Source organism: Pyrus communis, chromosome 4 (genome assembly GCF_963583255.1).
Source record: "Pyrus communis chromosome 4, drPyrComm1.1, whole genome shotgun sequence".
Classification (NCBI taxonomy): domain Eukaryota; kingdom Viridiplantae; phylum Streptophyta; class Magnoliopsida; order Rosales; family Rosaceae; genus Pyrus; species Pyrus communis.
The window spans coordinates 8,623,793-8,641,147 of record NC_084806.1 but is presented as its reverse complement, the minus strand read 5'-3'; the positions used below and the strand labels follow the sequence as shown (position 1 = coordinate 8,641,147).

General features: G+C 38.5%; 3 protein-coding genes and 1 pseudogene across 4 annotated transcripts; 3 read left to right on the top strand and 1 right to left on the bottom strand.

Moving 5' to 3' along the window:
* Positions 1–880: 880 nt before the first annotated feature.
* LOC137732626 (uncharacterized) lies at positions 881–6,253 on the top strand (annotated as a pseudogene).
* A 129-nt stretch (positions 6,254–6,382) lies between these two features.
* LOC137732625 (uncharacterized) lies at positions 6,383–9,117 on the top strand. Its single transcript, XM_068471933.1, has 7 exons — positions 6,383–6,436; positions 6,765–6,804; positions 6,879–7,008; positions 7,139–7,308; positions 7,414–7,699; positions 7,819–7,985; positions 8,674–9,117. Exons 1-7 carry the CDS (start codon positions 6,383–6,385, stop codon positions 8,826–8,828), a joined length of 1,002 nt encoding a protein of 333 aa, XP_068328034.1. The 3' UTR covers positions 8,829–9,117.
* A 131-nt stretch (positions 9,118–9,248) lies between these two features.
* Positions 9,249–11,303, bottom strand: LOC137731709 (autophagy-related protein 8i-like). The gene is made up of 5 exons (XM_068470897.1): positions 11,164–11,303; positions 11,007–11,062; positions 10,247–10,299; positions 9,637–9,755; positions 9,249–9,536 (listed from the first exon to the last, which is right to left on the bottom strand). The coding sequence occupies exons 1-5, from the start codon at positions 11,201–11,203 to the stop codon at positions 9,448–9,450; spliced, it is 357 nt and encodes a 118-aa protein (XP_068326998.1). The 5' UTR covers positions 11,204–11,303; the 3' UTR covers positions 9,249–9,447.
* Positions 11,304–14,631: 3,328 nt separating this feature from the next.
* LOC137730858 (S-adenosylmethionine synthase 2-like) lies at positions 14,632–17,132 on the top strand. Of its 2 annotated transcripts, none has more exons than XM_068469849.1 (2): positions 14,632–14,758; positions 15,551–17,132. In XM_068469849.1, exon 2 carries the CDS (start codon positions 15,561–15,563, stop codon positions 16,740–16,742), a length of 1,182 nt encoding a protein of 393 aa, XP_068325950.1. In that variant the 5' UTR covers positions 14,632–14,758; positions 15,551–15,560; the 3' UTR covers positions 16,743–17,132. The 2 variants fall into 2 exon arrangements, with proteins under 2 accessions (XP_068325950.1, XP_068325951.1); XM_068469850.1 differs by having other exon boundaries at positions 14,677–14,795.
* Positions 17,133–17,355: the final 223 nt, after the last annotated feature.

The window sequence follows — 17,355 nt, the reverse complement described above, 5'->3', positions numbered from 1 at the left end:
AGTCAAAGACTGAATCAAGAGAAACAGATGAATTAACTTACAGTGGCAACAAATGGAACTTGCAATTTCACAGAAGCAGAAATCAAATCCGTACAACTACATCATAAAATACCCAGAAGCAGAAATCATTGAAGAACAAGCAATTTCACAGCATAAGACCAACCCAGATTTCATAGAATCAAAGCAATCCGGATTTCACATAATCAAAACAACAAATGAATTTGTAAATGATAAGTGAGAGAGAGACTGACGATTTCTTGGCCTGCTCGAGCGAGCGAGTGTGGCCGATGAAGTTACTCCAGCGATCAGGATGAGATCGATCAAGACGATCAAGACGAGCATGACAAGTAGGGTGAGCAGGACGAACACGAAAAGGTGAGCGAGCAGGAGGACGATGACGGTCTTAGCTAGTCCGCTAGTATTTGGGGGGTCTCGCTAGGACCACCTAACGAAGGAGTTAGTAAAAACGAGTCCCACTTAATACCATTAAACTTAGTCCTGGTAGCCAACAAATAGAGGATTACACTAAAAGTTAGTCCAATCTAGTCCAATTCAGGTTAGTGAAGCCAAACAAACGTGCCCCAAAAGATCGTAAACAAGGATAAATTTCCATATTTCCAAATTCCAAGTGCATTATTTCCCGGTATCTTGGCATTTCCAAAAGCAAAAAATTACTAGAAAAAAAAATTAAAAAACTCACCGGAACTCGATCTGGTTATTTTGCAATTATATTTTTCGATTCTTCAAGTCGTTCATCAATACCAAAAAAAAAAAACAATATTTTGCAATTATATTTTTGTTTGGTCACAGGAAACTAGTGCTCTACCCAAATGGAAACAAAACTAGGAATGTGGCAGGCCAAATCTCTCCCTACTTGGAAATGGCGGATGCTGGTTCCCTACAGACTGGTTGGGAAGTTTATGTTGATTTCGGTTCTTTTTGCTTGATCAGAATAAAGGGATGTACTTGGTTTTTCAAGGTATTGCATCATCAAGTAGATGTGACGAGTCATTCTTTTTCATATTTTCTTAGTCTTACTTTTAATTTGGTGATCCATTTTTATGTTGCATTTCTTAACTAGATGTCAATGAAAAGGGAAAGTGTTTTCATGGGAGTATGCCTTATTCGGGTTTTGATCAATTCATCCCTCTTAAAGCGTTTACTAATGCTTCCAATGGATAGCTCATGGAAGTGTATTTGGAGCGGACGTTTTTGTTTGTAAAGGAAGAAGAATAGGAAAGGGAGAGCGTCTATCAATGATCAAGGATGCTGTTAAGTGCAAGCATGTTTGGAAGGTTGAGAACTTTTCAATGTTAGATGCTGAGAGTTACTACTCACAACTCTTAATTGCTGAAGACCTGAAATCGTATCTCCAATAGGCTTTCAATTTACTATCTTATCAATACCCACTAGTACAAAAAAAAAAACAGTTGCGCGATGTAAGTACTTTCGTCGCGCAAAATCAAAAAACGTAGCCTGAAAATTAGCCCAATGAAATCTTCGTCGAAAGCAGGGTTTGTGCGACGAAGAGACAACCTGCATCGCACAAAATGTCTTTGCGCGACGACAACACGTATCTACATCTGTAGGTGACAAAATGGAAAGGTTCAAAGCCATCAAACAATTCTGATCCTCCCAGATTCTGGAGGGGTATGTGTTTCTCTTAGAACATCTGTAGGTGACAAAATAGAAAGGTGCAAAGCCATCAAACAATTATGTATACCTAAAAAATTGTCTAAAAATAAGCTAACTTATATAGGTGTTATAGTTTAATTCAGTTTACATCATGTTCAACACAATTTAATAATTATATATGTTAAAGTAATCGATATTAACATGTTAAAGTAATAATTATTCATTTAAATTTTATTTTAACATGCTTACGTGCTTACTGTAGACTGTATCTTTGTAGTTTCAAAATGAACAAGCTTAGAGACTTACCAAAAATCTTGCCATCGCCGATTTCTCCAGTCCTGGCTTGCAAGGGAGGGATTGCATGATGAAGAGAGATGAAATATTTGTATGATAACTTTAAGAGCAAGGGAGGGATTGGAGAAGGTTTTGAAGAGAGATGGGGGAGGAGGGTAGCTGCTGCAACTAGGTTTGCAGTTTTTGCCTCCCAAACTGCTTTAGTGAAGATGAAAAAGTCGTTGACTTTGCGCGGCGGAGGTACACTCCCTTCGCGCAAAACAGTTTTGCACAACGGCAGTCTTCATTGCGCAAAACAGTTTTGCGCGACGAAGGTGTACCTCTATTGCACAAAACAGCTTTGAGCAACGAATGTACACCTTCGTCACGCAATGTTGGGAAAAAAAAGCGGTTGAAGTATTGGTTTGGAGCAAAAACTTGTGCGACGACGCATATACCGTGCCGCGCAAATAGTCTTTGCGCAATGGTGAAACAAAACGTTGCGCAAAGGACGTTTGCGCGACACTGTCTGTGTGTCACGCAAGTTTTTGCCACCAAACCAAGACTTTGACGGCTTTTTTTTTCCCAACATTGCGCGACAAAGGTACACCTTTGTTGCGCGAAGATGTTTTGTGCAACACAAATCTTCATCGCGCAAAGTAGATTTCCGCAAAATGTCCCTGTGTGACACTTTGTTGTCACCATTGCGCAACACAATTTGCTCCGTTGCGCAAGTTGCTGTCGCGCAAATATGTTTTTGTACTAGTGACCTTTTCTTTGCTGAAGTCAATTTTCATCTAACATAAAAGAGATGGATACACTTTCAGAGGTTTGAACTACACATGCAATTTGTACGTACATAATGTTTACATTATCCCTTAAGGTGTCAAGTTGTAGTTTTTCTTCTAATGTAAAAAACTGCGCCTTTTATTTAAACTTGAAAGGTTAATGGAATCTTGAAATGTTCTCATATACCTCTTGTGATGGTCGCTGGAGGAAGATTCAGCTTTGTCCGAAAGGAAATTATGATGGGAAGGGTACTCATATTTCACTTTACTTGGAATTGGATGGTTCAGAAGACCTTCATGATTCTAAAGTGTTTGCTGAGCTTTCCCTGCGCATTGTAGATAAATCCCTTCCTTGAACAAGTGTTCTGAAGGTAAATTTGGCCTCCTTCAATGTTAAATTACGTATATAGTCCCATATAACATGAGGATTTATTCCGTGTAGCTAATCGCTGGTTCAGTCCCTCGGATTAAAGTTTTGGTTGGCCTTGTTTCATTCCACTGGACACTTTCAAACATGCATAGTGGAGGCCAATGTCACTTTCCTCGGAGCTGCAAAAGCACTGCAGTCTGCTAGTCTTCAGTTTCAATGTTGCTAAAATGATATTAACTGACTTGCGAATATGAATGAAAGTTCTGCGTCTACGATATGGTTTGTACTAAATGTGGCGCTTCAATAGAACTCTAGAGCAGCAATCCTTTCCCACCAAATGACTTGTGGTTGAAAGGCATTTTTATCTTTGAATTTATGTTGGGCTCAAGTTTGTGCTTTTGTTTCAAAAATGATTGAAATGCATTTTTTGTTCAAAAATATGGTTGAGCGCCAAATATATCGAGTCTTGACCAGTAATGTCATACGACTAACATCTCTTGTGTATAGCTGAAACTTTGTTTTGCTTGTGCAATCTTAACTTCCTTGACAATGCTAAACCGTAAAAACTGTTCAGTTTAATAAGAAAGAAAATTGCAGAATATGTGTTTCGAAGCACCTAAAACCAGGTGATGGATACCATTTCAATGAAAAAAAGCCAACCTTTTGAAGCAAAGCATGACCGTTCTATCCTTTTCTTTTTCTTGACAAACAATAGCATTGCTAGGATCAATTGTTAGTGTTTGGGGGGAGAGGATCGGTAGAGATCGAAGCCGCTCTTAGGTGCATAGGCATGATTACTTTCCGTCACTGCTTTAAAGAGTCATCTGCAACATTTATATCCTTTAAAGCTTTCTAGTTAGGAATAATACCTATATTTTTCCTTACAAGCAGGTGATGGATACCTTTCAAATGAAACAATGGCAACTCTTTTGAAGCAAAGCACAACATTTCTATATATCCTTAAAAGCTTTCAAGTTAGGAATAATACACCTTTAATTTTTCCTTATAAGCAGGAAAACATATTTGGTTCTAGAACAGAAAACCCGGTTGAATTCATTGTAACTTGTATTAAATTATCGGAAAATCAAGTTTGTTGATAAGACGAATCTCAACTTCGATGACCAAGATGGTAAGATACTTTATCTGTTTGCTTGAGTGTGTTGAAGTTGGAAATTAGTAGCTAATGTACACGTTTCTTTTCAGGGATACTGAGAACGATTTCGGATGCACCACCAACTCATTACACAGTAAAAATACATTACAATCGATTCCGTTGCTCACCAAACATAACTTGGAGAAATATGAATCTGGCGACTTTGAAGCCGGAGGATACAAATGGTACAATCCTTTCTCTCTATTTCTGAGAACAAGTTCTTACCGTTCCTTTTCTCATAAGCTTTGCGTTAATTGCTAATGTCTTCTTCTTTTTTTGGAGCTGCGTTAGAGTACTATAAATTGCTGTTTTGCTGCAGGAAACTGGTTTTCTATCCAAATGGAAACAAGAACAGGAATGTGAAAGACCACATCTCTCTCTACTTGGTAATGCCTGGAGCAACTGCTCCCCAGATTTCTTCAGAAGTTTATGCTGTTTTAAGGTTGTCTATACTCGATCAGAACAATGGCAATTACTTCGTTCTTCAAGGTACCATTTCTTTCTTTTAACTCAACGATTAAAAAGTTTATAGTTCTCGTATTTGGGAAGCTTTGTCTCATTTTCAGATCTTTTTAAATATGCATTGCTCAGATCCAAAGGAAAGGCGGTTTCATGGGATGAAACTCGATTGGGGATTCGATCAATTTCTCTCCTACAAAGATTTCACTGAAGCTTCGAATGGATTTCTCATAGATGACCCAAGTGTTGGGAGCAGAGGTCTTCGTTTCTAAAGAGAGAAGCACAGGCAAAGGAGAGTGTCTATCATTGGTAAAGGATCCTACTATGTACAAGAATACTCGGAGGATTGACAAATTATCAAAGCTAGACGCGGAATCCTACGACTCAAAAACATTCATTGCTGGAGACCAGAAATGGTATAAACACTAAACTTGTTAGACTTCGCTCTTAGTATAAGAAATTTCTCTCGAAGATAATGAAAAACTTAAGCACGGTTTATCTGAAGGTGTTGTAAATGTGGTGGTGGTTGTTGCAGGAAGATGCAGCTCTATCCCAAGGGAAAAGACAATGGAGTTCGAACCCATCTGGCTTTTTATCTGACGTTAGCCGAACCGAAATCTCTTCCTCCTGGCTGTCAAATATATGCAGAGTTTACCCTATGAATCCTAGACCGGCTGAATGACAGGCATGACTATGGTAAGGGTAAAGCTTTTGGGATTAGGACATCTAAAAAACGTTCAATTAACGTTCAATTAAGGGTGGTTTTATTGCCGCCATCATGCTAAAATTCCCACCATGAATGGCGATGAGACTCTAGTTCTTGGAGGTGTTTGAGCCATGATGGCGTACCATGTTGGTGTTACTTACTATTGAACCTGCGTTCAGTGGAAAGCCAATATCGAGAATTTCTGATTGCAACCTACTGAAGATGTTCAAAATTTTTGGTTGGTCGTAGAGAAAGATTTTAGGGTTTAATTCGTTTTGTGATTCGGGTGGCCCAATCAGTCGTCCTCACGGTCCATTTTCTGAAAACATTCGAGTGTTTCTTCAAGAATGTGCTGAACTTGAAGACTGCAGTGTCCGGGGCATGCCCATTTGGTGCACTCTTGAAATGTTGAACTCATGTTGAACTTCTAGTATTTAGCAGAAAGCAACTGAATATTTTCAGCAACAGGACAATAAACCGTATATAGACAACAATTTAATTTGTTTAGTGTCATTCAGTTCTATCTTTTATTAAAAGTTCGTAACCAACTCTATTTGCATGTTTTACTCTTGTGGAAACAAACTCTTTGCAGCATAAGAGTAAAACTGTTTACGATAGATATTCCTACTCGGAGAGTCTTGTTAGTTTGGAGTCACCCTTTTACCCTTTTTTCCAATATACTATTGAGCTGAGAATCCTTTTTGGTGATTGCAGCGAATCACTGGTTCAGTGGCTCAAATTCAGTTAGGGGATGGATGAGATTTATTACTCTGGGATTATTCAACCAGGCAAACATGGGGTTTGTGTTGAAGGATACTTGCATTGTGGAGGCAGACGTCACTGTCCATGAAATTACTGATGCACTATAGCCAATAGTAAAATAGTACAAAATTCTTGTTGTGTGAAACATTGGAATGTAAAATTGTAAAGATAATCGTATAAGGTGTTAAAAATACATTCATTTCACTTTTGTATATCATTATATCGTTTGTGGCTACATGGTGAATAAACACACCATTGTCTGCTCTTCATATACCTTTCTTTGTTTTTCGGTAGAGATCGAACTTGCGCCAAGATGCATAGGCATGATTGCTTTCCGCCACTGCTGTAAAGTGTCATTTGCAACATTTATATCCTTTAAAGCTTTCTAGTTAGGAATAACACCTATATTTTTCCTTACAAGCAGGTGATGGATACCTTTCAAATGAAACAATGGCAACCCTTTTGAAGCAAAGTATAACATTTCTATCCTTAAAAGCTTTCAAGTTAGGAATAATACACCTTTAATTTTTCCTTATAAGCAGGAAAACATATTTGGTTCTAGAACAGAAAACCCGGTTGAATCCTTTGTAACTTGTATTGACTTATCGGAAAATCAAGTTTGTTGATATGACGAGTCTCAACTTCGATGACCAAGATGGTAAGATACTTTATCTGTTTGCTTGAGTGTGTTGAAGTTGAAAATTAGTAGCTAATGTACACGTTTATTTTCAGGGATACTGAGAACAATTTCGGATGCACCACCAACCCATTACACAGTAAAAGTACAATTGATTTCGTTGCTCACCAAACATAACTTGGAGAAATATGAATCTGGGGACTTTGAAGCCGGAGGATACAAATGGTAAAATCCTTTCTATTTCTGAGAACAAGTTCTTACCGTTCCTTTTCTCATAAGCCTTGCACTAATTGCTAGTGTTTTCTTCTGTTTTTGGAGCTGCGTTAGAGTACTATAAATTGCTGTTTTGCTGCAGGAAACTGGTTTTCTATCCGAATGGAAACAAGAACAGGAATGTGAAAGAGCACGTCTCTCTCTACTTGGTAATGTCTGGAGCAACTGCTCCCCAGATTTCTTCGGAAGTGTATGCTGTTTTCAGGTTGTTTATACTCGATCAGAATAACGGCAATTACTTCGTTCTTCAAGGTGCCATTTCTTTCTTTTAACTCAACAAATAAAAAAGTCTTATAGTTCTCATATTTGTGAAGTGTCGTCTCATTTTCCAATCTTTTTAAAATATGCATTGCTCAGAACCAAAGGAAAGGCGGTTTCATAGGATGAAACTCGATTGGGGATTCGATCAATTTCTTTCCCACAAAGCCTTCACTGAAGCTTCAAATGGATTTCTCATAGATGACACTTGTGTGTTGGGAGCAGAGGTCTTCGTTTCTAAAGAGACAAGCAAAGGCAAAGGAGAGCGTCTATCAATGGTAAAGGATCCTGTTATGTACAAGAATACTTGGAGGATTGACAACGTATCAAAGCTAGATGCGGAATCCTACGACTCAGAAACATTCATTGCTGGAGACCAGAAATGGTATATAACACTATACTTGTTAGACTTCGCTCTTTGTATCAGAAATTTCTCTCAAAGATATCGAAAACTTAAGCGCGGTTTATCTGAAAGTGTTGTAAATGTGTTGGTGGTTGTTGCAGGAAGATGCAGCTCTATCCCAAGGGAAAAGGCTTGGGAGTTGGAACCTATCTTGCTTTTTATCTGGCGTTAGCCGAACCGAAATCTCTTCCTCCTGGCTGTCAAATTTATGCAAAGTTTACCCTACGGATCCTAGACCAGCTGAATGCCTGGCATTGCTATGGTGAAGGTAAAGATTTTGACTGATCCTACTGCTACATAATCATACCAGCAAACAAGGATTAGGACATCTAACAAACATTCAATTAAGGGTGGTTTAATTGCCGCCATCATGCTAAAATTCCCACCATGAACGACGATGAGACTCTAGTTCTTGGAGGTGTTTGAGTAGTGATGGCGTACCATGTTGGTGATACTATTGAACCTGCGTTCAGTGGAAAGCCAATATCGAGAATTTCTGATTGCAACCTACTGAAAATGTTCAAAATTTTCGGTTGGTCGTAGCGAAAGATTTTAGGGTTTAATTTGTTTTGGGATTTGGGTAGCCCAATCAGTCGTCCTCACGGTCCATTTTTTGAAAACATTCTAGTGTTTCTTCAAGAATGTGCAGAACTTGAGGATTGCAGTGTCCGGGGCATGCCCATTTGGTGCACTCTTGAAATGTTGAAACACATGTTGAACTTCTAGTATTTAGCAGAAAGCAACTGAATGCTTTCAGCAACAGGACAATAAACCGTATATAGACAACAATTTAATTTGTTTAGTGTCATTCAGTTCTATATTTTATTAAAAGTTCCGTAAGGATAAAGCTATTTATGATAGATTCCTTCCTAGAGAGTTCTGTTAGTTTGGAGTTACCCTTTTACCGTTTTTTTCCATTATACTATTGAATTGAGAATTGTTTTTGGTGATTGCAGCAAATTGCTGGTTCAGTGCCACAAATTCGGTGGGCGGATGGAATTTTTTTATTGCTCTAGAATATTTCAACCGGGAAAACAGGGGGTTAGTGTTGAAGGATACTTGCATTGTGGAGGCAGACGTCACTGTCCATGGAATTACTGTAGCAGTGTAGCCAAAGAGTAAAATAGTACAAAATTCCTGCTGTGTGAAATTTTAGAGGTGTAAAATAGTAAAGATAATTGAATAAGGTGTTAAAAACACATTCATTTCACTTGTGAATACCATCGTATCGTTTGTGACTACATGGTGAATAAATACATCAGTCTGCTCTTCATACACCTTTCTTTGTTTTCAGTTTTCATTTTTCCTTCTACGGTGCTCAAGAGCATAGAATACTCCGAACTTTTTAATCGTTAAATTTTGATTTCTTTATTTTTAAACAAAGATCTAAACAGTTAAAACATCCGTAGTATCCTACACTCTGGGGCACCGTAGAAAATCCCCTTTTTTTTTCGTTGGAACTTCAATTTGGTAGTTTACGGAGGCAAAGTTAGGAAATACATTGGGCTAGGAAAGAAAAATGAGACAATACTGAATAGGTAAATGTTGCATTTATTAAAAGTTGCGAACTTTACAGAATTCACAAAGAATCAAATATACAAAGAACATGATAATGGAGAGTGAAGCAAGCCTCACAGGTCCGTTCTGATTGAGAACAAGTTAACAATGAATACTTACAAGTCACTGATATGGACGAGGCGATTAGATAATTAGGGGAGGAGATGGCAAGATTAGCCAAAGGTTTTCTCGCTGCTGTAACACATATACAGGAAACCGTCATCCTCCTTGTAAGTTTCATAGATGGAATCCAAGCGACTGGCTGTAAATGAAATACACATAATAAAGTGTTAAAGTGGCTCCGAAAACATGATGCAAGCGCTAAATTGTACTGGTCGAATGGATGACAACACGCTCTTTACCTGTTTGAGGTAAAGTGTTCTTCACAAAAACAAAAAGAGCTTTCCCCGGGGTCAAGTGAAGCCTGCTGCTTAAGATATGGATAAACTGCCCGACAGACATATCTCTAGGAACCAGGAATCTAGAAGAAACAAGGAAACACGGAATAGAGGTTATTCCCCTTAAAGTGAGAACGGATAAACAATTAGCGAAAATTGTCCCGGAAGTAAACCAACCATTTCTACTAACTTTTTGAACTAATTATCCATACTCGGATTATACAAAACTGCAGATAAAGGAAATTCATCCAAGTACACATCTGTTACTACAGGGCAGAAAAGGAAGCAACAAAGATTCTCAGAACACAGAGCATGTAACAGATGCCAAGCTCTCTGTTTTCAAGAACGAAGAGTTATATAGTCAGGATTCCTACATGTCTGCCAAAGAAACCGGGAAGAAGGACCTAGAGATGGAAATAAGAATATCGAAATTCCTAGATCCTTGAAAGTGTTATTTACAAGTTTCGATCTGGAATTATAAAACTCGGATGTCATATGGCATTTAAGTTTGTTCTTGACGAAAGAAACATTGACCTTGTAGAAAATGAAGATAACTTCGACAACTTAAACATACTTTTTCTTTTCCATTTCAGGCAGGTCTGTCCTGGAATATCTTTCAATGATCACCTGCAGAAAAACATAAAAAGAACACCCTAATCAGTTTTGACAACTTATCCGACCTCGCAAAGATGCTTCCAATAAAGTCTAACCGTGTCGCTTCTCAGCAGCTTTATGATTGTAATGTGCGGTTATAATATAAAATCTTCCTAAAAAAATCACTTCCTCCAAACATTGTTAGATCTATTCACGAAATGCGATGAAAAAAACACCGATCAACGATACTCAACTCTCGGAGGTGACAATGGGAACCATCATGTTAAAACTTAAATTTACTGCTGTGTTTCGAAAGTTTTGAACAAAAAAAATAACCTGAAAGCGAATCCTAAACCACATAACATAATGAAAACAACTTCAGGCCGGAGATTCTTCACATACGTAATCGACATGAATTAAAATTTGTACTTTCTTCAACACACAAACCAAAAATTTGCCATTTCAAAGCATGCATCTCTCACAATCTTTCAGCCATTAAAACGTTATGATCTCTCAATCGGGTCAATGTCAAATTGTAATAAAATAATAATTAAATCTTTAACAAATATTAATCACCAAAAACGCGGAAGCAAAGTAAGAAAACCTAACCAACCAAAAGATCATCAACAAGAACAAATTTCAGTATTTCCAAATTCCAAGTGCGTTATTTCCCAGGATCTTGGCATTTCCAATTCACAATTTCACACACAATTTTACGAAAATAAAATATAAAAACTCACCGGAACTCGATCTGGGTATTTTGCAATTATACTTTTTGATTCTTCAAGTCGTTCATCTATACAAAAATAAAATAAAATAAAAATTAGCACCCAAAAACATCACAATATTCACCCTTTCCGTAAATTATGAAATTATAAAAAGGAGGGAAAATCAAACCGAATGAGAACTCCTGCTTGAAAGATTGGATCTTCCCCATAAAGCTTGAACCTTTTTCCTTTTCGATTTAGAGAGAAGGAAGAGAGAGAGAGTCTAAAAAAAGTCTGAAACGAAACCAATCAAAGGAAAAATGAGGAGCTTTTTTTCTTCCAAATTTATAGAAAAAGTTGGGGGGGGAGGGGAAGAGGGAGAGACGTGTCGAGGAGGAGAAAGCTACGGGTGTTACGTAGACCGCTCACATACGCACCTCACAAGTCGTTTTCTGTTGCTTTAAGCATCGACGTTCCTTTTCTCAACCACCGACACGTTGCTGGGTCGCTTTTAGGCCGAGATTTTTGGGCTTTTTCTGCTATCTGTGGGCTTTATTGGGTCGGATTCAGCCCAATCAGAAAGGATATGGTATCTTTCAACAGGATATTTCCTATACACCTTTAACAAAAACGAGAAATTGTGGAAGAAGTTGAAGGTATATCCGGTTATTCTTTTGGTTCGGTTAGTAGAAGATAGGAGAAGGATCCTGCAGAAGTTGAAACCCTAGTCCGCTTTCAAGTATTTGTTGCCACGTTCTTTGATCAAGCAATATTGTTCACGACATTTAAACTCAGAATCTCCTTGAACAAAACTTATATGTTCTTAACTAGGTCAACATTTTAATGGGCTTAATACATGAGAAGGCAAGGGGCATAGAAAGCGGAACCCGTCAACAAGCAACTGAAGCAAGCCCATAGGTCCCCCGCGTATAAAGGGTGTATTAAAATAGGCGTATTAAAGGCACTTAGTAGTATGATCTAGTGGTATTTCTTTTTATTTGTAAGCAAGAAGTCTTAGGTTCGATTCTCAACAACGGCGAATTTGAACCATATTATTGGTAGCCTATTGCAGGCTTAACAATTTCTGACACGACCAGTTAACCGGATACGATACAACACGATACGAAATTAACAAGTTTTCGGATCGACGCGATAACGAATCAAGTCGTTATCGAGTAACCTAATAAGCACCTGTTAAGACAACGGGTCGAAGACCTCCGCTCAACGACAATCTAACGAACTGCTAAGTGTGTCAAATAATCATTGTTTGTTGTTCAACATAAGCTATTGTTTCAAATTTAATTCAAACAAAAGTGACGTCTCTATCCAAAACACAATTAACTAACAAAAAAAGAAAAAGAGTATAAGGTGCAGCACCAGCACGGCACCACGTCCTTGTTGAGTAAAAATATGTGACTTATGTCACCACTAAACACGTCCACGGGACTTTCATGTGCATACCTTTTTTCTTTAATTTTTTTTGTTTGTACCATACTAAATCAATTCCGAAACTATCAAATACCGGTCAACTTCATACCTTCAAGGATTTAATGAGGGGTTCATGTTGAGGCACCCCTGCCGAAGCACAAGAGTTTCCGTCCAACTAAGAGGTCAATCACAGCACGACATATGTTAACTTCAGAATAAAGCTCAGAGTCCCATATCAACCACGGACAAAAACTAGAGACTCTCCTCAACTATAAAAGAAGATCATTATCTTACAATGAATCCCTAATGTCATTATTGTACGTAAACTAGTCATTAGAACTCACTAATGATGATTATGCCTGAACCTATGTATTTGTGTAAATCCTTCACTATTAATGAGAACTCCTCTACTCCGTGCATGTAGCTAACTTAGGATGAATCACATAAATCTTGTGTTTGCTTCCCTATCTTTATCTCTTTACATATTTATCCTCACTAGTGACTGAAGCAATTGAGCAAAGGTCACAAACTTGACACTTTACGTTGTTCCAAAGTTTTCACTGATTTTGTGCATCAACAATTTTAATTTATTTATTTTTTGTTGTGCAATTTGTAGATTTTTTTTTTCTCGAACTATAGATTTTGTTGTAGATTTAATAAAGCATGTTATGCAAGTGGTATTTTACCACAGTGGTGGAAATATGTTATGTTTTTGCATGACGGTATGAATTCAAACCCTGTCGATGGTTAATTAACATTTAACTTATTAACGGTATTGCTCGACTCATAAAAAAATAAATAAAAACAAAAAAACAAAAAATAAAAAGAGCATGTTCTATATATTTAATATTTTCTTAAGTTGCGGGATTGGTGGTGGTACCATAAAAAATTCAAGATAAGATCGTAGAAAAGGATGGAAAACCAAATCACAAACTCACCAACCCCACCCAACCCATAGAGAGTGATACAAATCCAAATAAGCCAAAGCATTCGCCTTGTGGTGGGAAGGACCCAACTCAACTTTAAACCTTACCACATAAGTTCATGGTTCTTACCAAACTATTCAAAAAATATGACCCAAAAAACACCAAACTTCACACGAAAGGGTAAATAAAGCTTTTCATGTATGTCCGGCGTTTATATTTCAATGTTCTTATACCACACATTACGTGATGCGAAGTATACATACATATAGTATATCTCAATTATTCTTTTAATGGGATAACTTAGAGTTCAAGTAAGCCTCACAGTTAAAGGTCAAACTTCAAATTTAAACTAGGGCTAGTTTGGGGTTGAGATGGTGTTTTTTTTTTTTTTTCAAATTTATTTTTGCTGTGCTATGAAAAAAGCAAGTAAGTGTATGGTAAACTATAATGCCAAAAAGTGTTTTTATCAAAAAAAGATGGGATAAGATTGTCAAATAAAAATTTCATTAATTGGTATCCTCTCGCCATGTTTTTTTGAGAAACATGTGTAAAGCTGCTTATGTTTTTTGCTATTTTAGACCTATAACTTTCATTTACCAAATACAATCAAGCCCCAACTTTTTTTAAGAAGCTGTTTTTTAAAAAAATTGAGCAACCCCAAACCAATCCTTAGACTATTAAATTTTGGCTTTTTGAAATAAAACCTCACACTTCAATAAGACTAATTAACTCAGACGACAAGTTAGTGACATATGCTATATCGTGCTGAACGGAACTTAATAGTGACATATGCTATATCATATTTGTGTTTATCTCTTACTAGATTTGAACTCAATAGGTTAAATACGACATAATAGTAACACGACATAATACAAGGAGAGTTATTAACAATGCCATACCCAACACGGCAGAACAGAAAATATAATTAACACAAAATTTCAAACCAAAGACATCGGTCGGTTACGATTATCTCCAGCTAAATTGTGCTCGTGCGGTTGGTACAACTCTGATTTTGCTTGGGTTGATTAGTCAATTGACTTAAAAAAGAAGGGAGTGATTAGTCAAAACCGTAGACTAATCAATACAGGCTGGGGGTTGGTGGGATTACTGGTAATTCCCGCGGTAAACGCGTCCTCCGTCCATCAAAAACCTCCCACATTTTTTAATCATTCACCCACCGATTCACCCCCACCGACGGCCGAGATTAAATTTGATCCCCCTGATTCCCATGCCACGTGACCGAGATGAATCTAACCCATATTATGCAGCTTTGGGAGGGTGGGGCGGGCCACCCCCGTTTCCCTATAAATTGGGACATCAAAGCCCCAAAATTCCTCGAACCGCTTGAGGAGGAAAACACACTACAACCCATTATTTCCTCTACTCAAGCAACTCTCTCTCCCCCCTTTCTATCTCTCTCTCGATTCATAGGTGCGTTTCTGCTCCATTCTGGATTTTCGATATCTGGGTTCGTCTCGTTTTGTTTGAATTCTGCCTTTAGATCTGTTGTTTTTGAGTTGGTGGTTGTGGACTTGGAGTCATTTTGTTAACTTGAGCGGATCTATTGGAAATTTGCTGCTTTTTTCGAACTGTCGCCGTTGGATATTATTAGATGTGAACTCTGACTTTGCAGATTGAATTTTTGGGGAAATATGGAAAATTTTGAATCTGGGTTTTTGTTAATTTTAGTAGATCTATTGGAAAGTAGTTAGTTTTGTGGAATTGTGACCGTCGGACTTTGAGGTTTTAGGAGGGGGACTCTGACATTGCTGATTGAGATTTTTGGTGAAATCTGGCAAATTTTGGATCTGGGTATTTGTTATTTTTAGTAGATCTATTGAAAAGTAGTTGCTTTTGTGGAATTGTGATAGTTGGACATTAAGGTTTTAGAATGTGGACTCTGACATTGCTGATTGAATTTTTGGTGAAATCTGGTAAAATTTGACTCTGGGTTTTTATAATTTTAGTAGATCTATTGGAAAGTAGTGGTTTTTTTTTCGAATTGTTACCGTTGGCCATTAAGATTGTAGAAATGGACACTGACATTGCAGATCTGGTAGCGATTTTATGCATGCATTTGTTTTGGTAATTCTTGCCGTGTATGGGATTTTGAATCTGTATGCGTGTGTTGAAGTTTAGATTTTGATTGCAGAAGGATTGGCAGTTAAGGCCTTATAGTTTGCATGTTCTTATTGTGTGCTATGCTAATTTTTCTTTTTTCAGATTGTAAGAAATGGAGACCTTCTTGTACACATCCGAGTCAGTCAATGAGGGTCACCCAGACAAGCTCTGTGACCAGATCTCCGACGCGGTGCTCGATGCCTGCCTTGCACAAGACCCTGACAGCAAGGTTGCCTGCGAGACCTGTACCAAGACCAACATGGTCATGGTTTTCGGAGAAATCACCACCAAGGCCAATGTGGACTACGAGAAGATCGTTCGTCACACATGCCGCACAATCGGTTTCGTATCAGACGATGTGGGTCTTGATGCAGACAACTGCAAGGTTCTTGTGAACATTGAGCAGCAGAGCCCTGACATTGCTCAAGGTGTCCATGGTCATTTCTCCAAGAGGCCTGAGGAAATTGGAGCTGGTGACCAAGGCCACATGTTTGGTTATGCCACTGATGAGACCCCCGAGCTCATGCCACTCACCCACGTCCTTGCAACCAAGCTCGGTGCCAAGCTCACTGAGGTTCGCAAGAACGGGACTTGTGCTTGGTTGAGGCCTGATGGCAAGACCCAAGTTACTATTGAGTATGTCAATGACAAGGGTGCCATGGTCCCAATTCGTGTCCACACGGTCCTGATTTCAACCCAGCACGATGAGACCGTGACAAACGATGAGATTGCCGCTGATCTCAAGGAGCATGTGATCAAGCCTGTGATCCCCGAGAAGTACCTTGATGAGAAGACCATCTTCCATCTTAACCCATCTGGCAGATTTGTGATTGGAGGCCCTCATGGTGACGCTGGTCTCACCGGCCGCAAGATCATCATCGACACCTATGGAGGATGGGGTGCTCACGGAGGTGGTGCCTTTTCAGGCAAGGACCCAACCAAGGTGGACAGGAGTGGTGCCTACATCGTGAGGCAGGCCGCAAAGAGCATTGTGGCCAATGGACTTGCAAGGAGGTGCATTGTCCAGGTGTCCTATGCCATCGGTGTGCCCGAGCCTCTGTCGGTGTTCGTCGACTCTTATGGCACCGGGAAGATCCCCGACAAGGAGATCCTGAAGATTGTGAAGGAGAGCTTCGATTTCAGGCCAGGCATGATCTCCATCAACCTGGATCTCAAGAGGGGTGGCAATGATAGGTTTTTGAAGACCGCCGCCTACGGACATTTCGGCAGGGATGACCCCGACTTCACCTGGGAGGTTGTGAAGCCACTCAAGTGGGAGAAGCCCCAAGCTTGAAGGCTTTAATGGTGGCTCTTCAGTCAACATTGAATTGAATTGAGCAGCATGTGCTGCTGTTGCTCTATCATATATACCGGCATTTTGCCATTTGGGTTTTTTTTTAAAGTATTTTTTTTATGATTTTTATGTTTTCGTGTTCTTTGAAGAATGTGTCATTAGTAGTTTGTTATTATGAGGGGTTAATGGAGGTGTTAAAAAAATTGGAGGTGTTAAAAAAAGCATATGGAAATTTGTTTTTTTTTTTTCAAGGTTGTTTTGGTACCGCTGAACAGGGAGATTAATGAGATTTGAAAGACGGAGGGGTGGTTTTGCGGTGGTGTAGCAACAATGTTAATTTGTTGGTGCGCGTGGCAGGTAGCATTTCTAATACAATTGATATTATTTTTCCTCGTTGTCTTGTAACTTATCTCATCCCCACCGAAGTGTCTTTCCATCCCAATTTATTCAAATGTTTTCTAGTATTTCCACAGAGAACTTAGCCGTTACGATTCAATCTTAAAGCATCTCCAACAATACAAGTTAAATTTTTGAGTAAATTACAAAAAACGACCTTAATTATGAGTCGAATCATAATCTTATGAATTCGTTGCAATGTCATATTTTCGTTAAG

Bases quoted from the DNA above. Each gene is read 5' to 3' on its own strand.
- LOC137730858 (XM_068469849.1), top strand. From the start codon at position 15,561: ATGGAGACCTTCTTGTACACATCCGAGTCAGTCAATGAGGGTCACCCA.
- LOC137732625 (XM_068471933.1), top strand. From the start codon at position 6,383: ATGGTGAATAAACACACCATTGTCTGCTCTTCATATACCTTTCTTTGT. The intron at 7,009-7,138 runs GTAAAATCCTTT...GTTTTGCTGCAG, and splicing joins GAAGCCGGAGGATACAAATG to GAAACTGGTTTTCTATCCGA. The intron at 7,700-7,818 runs GTATATAACACT...TGGTTGTTGCAG, and splicing joins ATTGCTGGAGACCAGAAATG to GAAGATGCAGCTCTATCCCA.
- LOC137731709 (XM_068470897.1), bottom strand. From the start codon at position 11,203: ATGGGGAAGATCCAATCTTTCAAGCAGGAGTTCTCATTCG. The intron at 10,300-11,006 runs GTGAGTTTTTAT...GTTTTTCTGCAG, and splicing joins AATACCCAGATCGAGTTCCG to GTGATCATTGAAAGATATTC. The intron at 9,537-9,636 runs GTAAAGAGCGTG...TTTCATTTACAG, and splicing joins GAACACTTTACCTCAAACAG to CCAGTCGCTTGGATTCCATC.